This window comes from Chrysochloris asiatica, unplaced genomic scaffold (assembly GCF_000296735.1).
Source record: "Chrysochloris asiatica unplaced genomic scaffold, ChrAsi1.0 scaffold00016, whole genome shotgun sequence".
Classification (NCBI taxonomy): Eukaryota; Metazoa; Chordata; class Mammalia; order Afrosoricida; family Chrysochloridae; genus Chrysochloris; species Chrysochloris asiatica.
In genome coordinates, this window is record NW_006408534.1 from 32,919,097 (window position 1) to 32,928,637 (window position 9,541).

Sequence of the window (9,541 nt, forward strand, 5' to 3'; positions counted from 1 at the left end):
TTAAAAGATAGTCATCATTTGCTTAAAAACTTTAAATGATGGTGAAAAAATTGTCTTTTGAGATTCTGCTTTCCATATTTCTCAACCAAACTATTAGAATGTACTTTAAATTCAATAGAAATCTTTAGATTATTTCTAATTAGTCATGGCTCAGTTTTCTAGAACAATTGTCTACTCTCTAAAACCCTGCAATTATTTAACAGTTATATCTCCTTTTTTAGCTCTTGTAAATATCTACAGTCTATTCCTCAAAGGGCATGATTTTCAGAACCCTAGCATCCTCATTGCCTTCTTTTAGATGCTTTCTCTTTTATGAGTTTTTCTCATAAATGATGGCAGTCACAAGTTATCAAATTATGTTAGAAAAGCCCAATAATGAGTTTATATTCTATTATCTATGAGCTATGTAAAATTATTACTTTCAAACAGAAAAAACTGATATGCCAGTTCACTCCACTTATGATTGCTATTTTGTTATAATACTGCTTTGTTATGAAACAAGGGTGACTTACAATGTAGAAAAAATGATATTAAAATGTAACCAAACAGTAGATTGAGACACAATGGAATGTAGAAGCCATTTAACAGAAGCAACACAATTTACAGATAAAATGAAATAAGATTATTCACAGCACAGACAGGAGCAGAAACCCTAATAAAAAGACCAATCTCTATAAAGACTAGACTGGAAATAAGAAACTGAACTTAAAATGTACACTTTACATATTAATTCCCTGGGCTCCTTCTCTCTTATCTAGGAATGTATATGCCTGTCTTCCCTATATAAGACAATGCTTCTCATTCATGGATTGTTACTGCAACAATTATATGTAAAATCCTTAATACCTTTGCAAAAATTGAATCAATTTACATTAGTCAGAAGTTATCAGGTTAAGAAAACATTGAAAGTAACTAAATATAATTTCTAAAATTTAAGAATTGAACATTTCACATTAGTGTTTTCCACAAAGAGTACTACTATTTGCATTTTAGGAGAGATAACCCTTGATTTTTTTTTTTTTTTTACAACCCTTAATTCTTAATGCTCTAATCACATCTAGAATTCCTGGTTTCAAAAGCAATGCCAAAAATAACCCCAGATGTTGACAGTAAAAATGCACAAATACCTCACATTTGTAAAGGCCAGAGTATAAGAGTCACCGATATAAAAAGAAAATATTAATACAAAAAAATTACCTGAAGCACCAGTTTTAATTGTTGTTTTTCCTTTCTTGCCTTCCTGTTGATCTTTCAGAGTTTCATAAACAATCTGAATAACTGGAATACTGAAAGCCTATTAAAGAATAGTCTCTATATTAATATAACAACATGTTGATAATCTGCATTTGTTGTTGTTAAGTGCCGTCAAGTCGGTTCCAACTCATAGTGACCTTGTATACAGTTTCTGAGGAGCAGGGTTTGAACAGCTGACCTTGCAGTCAGCAGTCCAATGCTTATCCTACAGCATCACACCACCCCTGACAATAAATAATCTGATTTATTTATTTGTGCCCCAAATTGAGTTGTCAAACACAAAATACCAGTTAGATAAATGAACTGATAAAGGAGTCAGATGACTGCCCCAAACAATAAGGCTAAAGAGAATGAGCCTAGAGAGATAAAATACCCAGTCTGACAGGAGACCAGACTCTATTTGTAACCTCTTTATTATCACAGTCAATGTATTAATATTCCAAAAGTGAGCATAAATACTAAAGATTCTATAATCCTTTCTCCAAAACTTATTTAAAACTATATCCTTAAAGCCATACTGCTTTCTTTGGACTTAATCAGAGGGCAACAACAACAAATCACCCCCAGTGGTAGCCAATCAATTCCTGACAGTTTAGAGGTGGCTCTTTTATTAAACATTGCAGAGTAAAAACCACTACTGAAAAAAATTAAAAGCCCAAACTGCCATCAAGGCAATTACAAATCACAGCGAGCCTACAGAGCAGTACTGCCCATAGGTTTCTGAGCTGTAAATCTTTATGGATGCAGGGCAGCTGGTGGAGTCAACCATTTGTTAACCTTTTCAGTAAACAGCTGAGCTCTTAACCACTGCACCACCAGGCTCCTGACTGTTTGAAGCTGCTTTAAAAATTAACTATTTTACAAAGTAAGTCAATATAAGTTTATTACTTACACCAGTTTTTCCACTTCCTGTTTCTGCAGCCTGTATGAAAAGAAAGTTGAATGTACAGTTTAAGTTGTCAATAAAAGTCTAATGAACATGACATCATGTAGAAATCTGTAACACATGGCCACCTTTATTTTCAGTGCCTCCAGATCACTCATTTCCTCAGTCAACTTTGACTATTGTCAATACTATCACTTCTTTCCCCACTGCCTCTAGAATCTGCTATCCTGTTTTCTTTCCACAATACCACCATTCAAGTTTAGTCCATCATCATCTTAATATAATTATTAAAAATGCATCTTAAAAGCATCTATTCCCTCAGGGCTATCCTATCCACTGCTAACAAATTAATATTATTAAGAACACAGTTCTACTACGTTAACTCCCATGCTTAAAAACCTCGTGTTCCCCACCACCAACAAATACCAGATTCTTCAATATGACACTTGAGAAAGTGTCAAAACAATAACTCAATATATACAAGGGGGCTTCACAAAGTTTGTGAAAAATGGAGTTAAAAGATAATGATTTTTTTCCCTTCAAGACAAATGACTCCCTCCCCCAAGGTTGGAACACAAAGGGAACACACAAGCAGGCATGTAAGCTTGCTGGCAACCACATTGTTCTCCATGTGAGTGGAAGTGCAGGAAAGGCAGCAATGAAGAAATGGGTTGAGTTCAACCATGTTTTACAGACTCTGGTCGACCTTGAGATGAGAGAGAGAAGAGGAAGGACTAGTTGGTCCGAAGTTTGAAGAGACTTGGGAACTCCTGAGCTCATGGGTACTGACCTAGCCACAGAGAGCTAGAGCTGAGAGTGAAGCATCCAGCTAATATGAAATGGGGGGAGATGCACAAGAATGCCCAAAATTGCAGATAGTACCGATTTGACCTAGCTTCAATGGCTTGATGAAAAGAACTCGACTAGAGGAAGATAAAGAAATTTAATAATAGAAGCAGTGTAAATTGATACAAATTGATGAACCTGACCTACACTTACGGATGTAGTAGCTCAAAATACCAACCAAGAGTGAAGGAGTCTTCACAACAAGGATCAAACCTATCCCCTCTGTACATGGGGTTGAAAGGGACAGGCAACTCAGACACTGGCTACCTAAAATGGGGTGGGGAGCTATAAAGGCACAAAGTGGCTGGCTTACAAGTTTTCAACAGGGAGTTTAGTTTTAGATGTGCGGGGGAAGGTAGACTCCCCACTGAATAGTTTTCATCTTGTCTAGATGGGTCTGGTAAAAGGAGATGGGTATAGGATTCTTTTGATTGAACAGTGAGTAACTGTTATCATGACTAACTGTGATTATCACAAATGTAAAGGTAGAAGTTGTGTAACAAAAAGGGTGGAATAGTTCATCTTACATCCCAGGAACAGAGGACCCTAGGACCATCAAGAGAGAAGAGCATGAGCAGAACATAGGATTCTAACCAGAGACACAAGAGATGGAGGCGGAGGTGATGGCATGGAGAGATACTCATGAGAGAAAGGTTGTATGCTGATGGCCAGGAAGCTGGCTTGCAGAATGTGCCCTTTGTTTAAATGATTCCTGAGTGTTTTTGTGTACATTCTAAAAAAAAAAACACACACACACACAAAACAGAGGAATAGAAGCAAATACTGCTGAATGACACTGCATGGAGAAGACTGTTGTCATTGTAATGAAACAATGAGTGTAAAACTGATGTTCTTCCATGTAAACTATCACTCAATTCACAATAAAAAGTTAAAAACAAAGAAGCTGCCCTATTAGACTCATGCTTCTCAAGGGCAGAGATTGTATCTCATTCACCTTTGTATTCCACAGTTTCTACCTAGTACCTTGAGTACTATACATATAAATGCTTAAGAATGAATACAATTAGTTTGGTGAAAATGCCATGTTTAAGTCTATGGAGTTCCTAAAGTAGGTTACAGACACTCTCAGAATGTCCCCAGATATCAACCACCTCACCAAATTTCAACATACCATAAGTACATCACCTCCTCCAAGGATCAGAGGGATTGATTCAGCTTGGATATCAGTTGGGAGACTAAAAGAAACAGATTTTGATGAATTTTAGCTAGTAAAAAATGTATAATTTAAAATAAGTCACCTAGACTAATTTAGTTTTGTTAAGTAAGCCTGCTGTTAGTTGCCATCAGGTTGATTCTGACTGATGGGGACTCTCATGTGTGCAAAACAGAATTCAACTCTAGAATTTTCAGGGTTGTTAACTTTTCAGAAGCAGATTGCCACATCTTACTTCCAAGGAACCTCTAAGTAGGTCTGAATCCCTAACCTCTTGGTTAGTAATCCAACACTTAATAATTTTATCACCCAGAGGGGTTCTTAAGCAATAAGCTTAAAAGGGAATTTTATTTGGTAAACACAACCAATCTTTTTCCATTAGAAATATATCAAAGTTTAAAAGCAAACCTCCTGTAATTTAGGGAATAACAAGGGGAAAAAAAATTTATTTACCCAACTAGACCCCAAAATACTTGATAAATTCACAACTGCTTAAATTAGAAAATACAATTGTCACGGGTACATTTACGCTTTATGTACTTACAGCCAATCCATCTCTTCCACAGCTTGTGCAATCTCAGGCATAACACCCATCTCTGAAAATAAGAATTAAATATTTTTAAAAATACACACACAAATTTAACTTAGCATAAATCATGTTGCTCTTAAAATTACTGTTCATAGGGGAAAGGCTTTGAAGCATAACTCAACAGCATGTGCTGAATATGGCACTGCTGAAAAAGCATACATTTTGGAGAAAGACTTGGGCTAAAACTAAGTTCTTACTAGCAATGTGACCTTGGGTAAGACTCTAAGCTTATTTTCTTATACAAATGGGGTTACTACGAGGGGTTTCAAAAAAATTATGTAAATTTTAAATGAAAAGATAAAAGAAAATTTCCACAAACTTTTTGAATTCCCCTCGTACTGCCTACCTTATAAGAGTATCAGATGATTAGATAATTATATATAATGCCTCTGGCACACAAATACACAGTACTTACTAGTGAGTATATACTTTTTTCTATTACTAATTAAAATTATGCCAGTTAGAGAAGTTTCTACACCAGAATTTTGGTTATTTCATCTAAAGAAAGATCATGTTTCTTGGATGCTCAAGGCTGATGTGAATACCCTGGATGATCTGAAATAAACAGACATTTAGGGTAAGCCCACATTTACTGGCAGCCATACTCAAAACTCTGGTTAACTACGGAGGGTCCAGTAGTGAAAACTTGGAAATTGAAAACATCAACTGAAGAACTGTTCTGTACTTAAATGTGCACATATTTAAATAATTCTACTTCAAGGCCAGTCCTAAATGAGTTGAGCTGCTGTCATCTTACCATTTCTCAAATGAGCCATCCAAAAACCAACCTCAATGCTGTCGATTCAACTCACAGCAATGCTATAGGACAAGGTAGAACTACCCCACAGGATTTCCAAGGCTGTAAATCTTTAAGGGAACACACTGCCAAATCTTTCTTCCACATAGAAGCTGGTAGGTTTGAACCTTTCATATAAGCAGCTAAACACATAACTACTGCACCATTAGAGGGCTCCTTCAAATGAACCATACATAGTGAGTAGTTACACAGCAAGTACTTAAACACCCTTCAAAATGACAGATTTCTTATTTTAAAGTGTGCATTTATAAAATGCAGTTTCTTTTTTACCATTATTATAATTACAAAAGTATGTATTCCTATAAAAGTGAAATATTCCTAAACCCCACAAAGTTTGGAAATTTTGTTATTTCTTGTAATTATGAAAAGGCTAAGCAAACTCTACAAACTGAATATAGTACAACCTTTCCCAAAGTAACTTTTTCTTTGCATTAGATGAGAAGAATGATCCCAGCAATTTAAACAATAGATGCAACACTAAACATTTACAGAGAAAACTAATTAATATAAGCATTTGATAACATGGAAATGTATAAAAATCATTTTCATGAAAGAAGGCTCTCCTACTCCTAAATCTCTCCAGGAAAATCCAGATAACGAACCCAATTAAGATCTAAAGAGGTATATTCAGGAAGACCTTTCTGGGAATTGCAGCCATTAGTGTCTAGCTGTATTCTCTCTCCTAAAATGCATACTGTAGGAAAACGAGAATGATGATCTCAAATATGTGGAATACAGAATTTTGCAAGCTGAAACTGCTCACAAAACATGCAGTAACCACAAACTGCTTTGAGCAAATTTCAAACAACTTCTAATTCTGGTCATGTTTTTTACAGGTTTTCTTTGAAGTCATGTACTCTTTAAGAATAACACTTTTAAACAAAGGAGAATAGAAAAATTCATATTTTTTGCTTAATTCTACTTCTGTCTCAATTTCATCATATCACAGACTCTTATTCCAACCCTTCGTCCTGACATTCCTGAAATATGACCAGGATTCCACAAGGCATGGACCTATAAAATACCAAACTAGAATTCCTTTACAGACTTTGGCTTCAAAACCTTGCTTCAGGAAAGCAAAGGGAAAACTTCAACAACAACAACAACAAATAACAGCAATCACTCTTAATAAATTTCCTCTTGGCTCCTATGATGAGATTGCAACTAAAACTGTAAGACTTCCTCTCCAGGACTAGAGATTTGGAATTCCTATTATTCTTACATGAGAAAACTGAATAACGTGCGATACTATGATTTGAGGTCATTTTAACTGGTTAAGAACATTAAAAGACAGTGGGTGTGGCCAGACACATCTATTACTATATGAAATTTATCAAGTTTAGTATAGTTAAGGCTAAGGAGGGAGCTCTCATAGCGTAGTGGTCGGGATGCTAATCTCAAGGTCAGCAGTGCCTAACTACCAGCTGTTCCGAGGGAGACAGATGAGGCTTTCTGCTCCTATAAAGGTTTACAGCCTCGGAAACCCTATATAGTGTCCCTATGAATCGGAAACGACTCCACGGCACATCACCAAGAGCACCATAGTTAAGGCTGATTACAGTTCAGCAGAACTACGGATACGTAAAAGGATGAAGAGAGGAAAACGACAACCGTTGTTAGATAAGCCACATTAAATTCTGTTTGGAACACAGCAAGGTGTGACATGGCAAATAATTCGTTTTCCAGACTTTATGCTTGGTTCCGCAGGAGAAAGATGAGGCTTTCTGCTCCCGTAAAGATTTACAGCCTCGGAAACCCTGTATAGGGTCGCTATGAGTCGGAAACGACTCCACGGTACTTGACAACAACAACAATGCGTACATGGAAGACAGTGCTTTAGCTTCAACATTTAATGCTGCTATAACAGTGTTTAGCAATAAGGATCAAGTTTCTCTCCAAAACTTTTCGGAAGGATTGGGGGGTGGGGGGGGGAAGATCGGGCAAAGGTAGGATCGCAATATTCGCAACTGGCCCGTCTCCACGCCTGCTGTTTCTCAGCCTGACAAATCCTTTATCTGCCGTCAGCGAAAACAAGGTTGTCAAGGGCTACTGCCACGTCCAAGACAGGAGGCCTAGGCGTCCGGAGCCGCTAGAGTAACGCCAGCCCATCCTTTCCCAACTGCGGGGCCCTTGGCTGGAAAACCCAACAGAGGCTGGTAGGAAAAAAAAAAAAAAAGGCAGTGGCAGGATAGTCCTTGCTAGCATCTGGCCAGAAAAGCTCTCCCGCAACAGACACAAGCCGAGCGGGCCTCTCGGCTGTCATCTCTGGTCCCGCCGCGCGGATACCGAGGAGCTGCAGCGGACAGCGCCTTCCAGTATCACATGATATACTTTTCCACTTCTTCTTAAAAAGCTCCCTACCCGGGGCCTATGGGCTGAGGCGTGGAACAAGCTGCCCACACCAGCCCCAGTTTCCAGAAACGTACCGGAGAAGGCAGCCATTTTCACACAGTCCTCGGCGGCTTTGCTCACTCTTTCCCTCCCGAGGTTGCGCGCGCTTCCGGCCCTCGGTCTTCGGCTTTCAAAGCCCGTGCAGGGACTCAGCCCCCGGAAAAATGGTTCCTACCCTAGAAACCACCCTACATCCCCGTCCCCACAGCGCGCCCTCCTCTGGCCTGAAGACCCGTATCCAGTTCAATTGGACGTTGCCTTCAATAATCGTTCCAACAACTCTAAACGGTCAATACTATATCCCCTTTACAGATGCGGAACTAAGACTCAGGCAAGTTAAGTAATTTACCTAAAGTCTATCTGAACCAAGCCTGCCTAAATCCTGGGCCCATTATCTTTATCCTCTGCAACCTGCTGGAGGAGGAAAGTGAAAACAGCATTCATGGAGTAAAGTGAAAACTACGTTTCACAAATAGGAAAAATGGACTCAGAAAGGGTAAGATGTGTCGTGTAATGTGAAATTTTTCTAATTCAAAAGCCATATTACCGAAGTTTGAATTCTAGCCTCGCTACTCATTAGCTGCTGGTGTTAAGTGCTGTCAAATCAGTTCGGACCCGGAGGAGCGACTGGTGGATATGAACTACCGAGTTTCCAGCTAGTTATCCAGTACCTATGCTGTAGTGCCACCCTAGGACTCTAGAATAATCTTGAAAAAGTCATGTACTTCTCTGAGCTTCAGTTCCCCAAACCACAACATCACTGTCAATTCCAACACATAGCAACCCTATAGTGCAGAGTAGAACTGCTCCATAGGGTTTCCAATGCTGAAGTCTTTACAAAAACAGACTATCTATTACATTTTTCTCCTGGTGAACGGCTGGTATTTTCCAGCTGTCTATCTTTTGGGTTAGCAGCTGAGCACTTTAACCTTCACACTACCAGGGCTGCTGTGCTTCCGTTTATTTATTTGTAAAAATTTGTAAAATAGGGATAAAATATGTAACACAGCTAGAACATAGCAAGTTTACATTTATCAATTGTATTGTTAAAAGTAAACATAATAGGATTCACTCAAAGCTCCAAAGGACATTCAGACCTGCAACATTGCACAACTCCAGGTGACATCTTTCTAATGTATACTATGGTGGTGATGGTGGTGGTGGTGTGCTGTAAGGTCAGTTCTGACTCAGTGACCCTGCATGGGATTTCCTAGGCTATAAATCTTTACAGGAGCAGAAAGCCTCGTCTTTCTCCCAAGGATAGTTTTGAACTGCTGACCTTAAGGTTAGCAGCCAGGCTTATAACCACTATGCTACCAGAGCTCCTTAATGTATTCTAGTCTCATTTTTTAATATGCATGATACCCCTGAGAGTTCTGCAGTATAATAGTGCTGAATAGATGCCAAATACTCCACATTCCAAAGAAAGGTTCAAGACCACATAACCTATATTATTTAGGATTTACAAAAGGGATGTCTGAAATCTAGTTGTGCCCTTAACCCATGTTGTTGTCAAATGCTATCAAGTCGGTTGCCAACGAGGTGGTTACAATTCATAGTGATTCTGTATAGGGTTTCCAAGGA

At 38.4% G+C, this 9,541-nt stretch overlaps 1 protein-coding gene across 2 annotated transcripts in view; it reads right to left on the reverse strand.

Moving 5' to 3' along the window:
• The window catches only part of LOC102821092 (ATP-dependent RNA helicase DDX1-like), a 52,631-nt gene extending 44,585 nt beyond the window's left edge, over window positions 1-8,046 (reverse strand). The window contains exons 1-5 of one of the 2 annotated variants that reach the window (XM_006835271.1): window positions 7,993-8,046; window positions 4,705-4,756; window positions 4,119-4,182; window positions 2,147-2,176; window positions 1,198-1,294 (exon numbers count right to left, since the gene is read on the reverse strand). In XM_006835271.1, the coding sequence (XP_006835334.1) occupies window positions 1,198-1,294; window positions 2,147-2,176; window positions 4,119-4,182; window positions 4,705-4,756; window positions 7,993-8,008 (259 nt within the window). In that variant the 5' untranslated portion in view covers window positions 8,009-8,046. The remainder of the gene's footprint in view (window positions 1-1,197; window positions 1,295-2,146; window positions 2,177-4,118; window positions 4,183-4,704; window positions 4,757-7,992) is intronic. The other variant, XM_006835272.1, reaches the window with a different exon arrangement.
• Window positions 8,047-9,541: the final 1,495 nt, after the last annotated feature.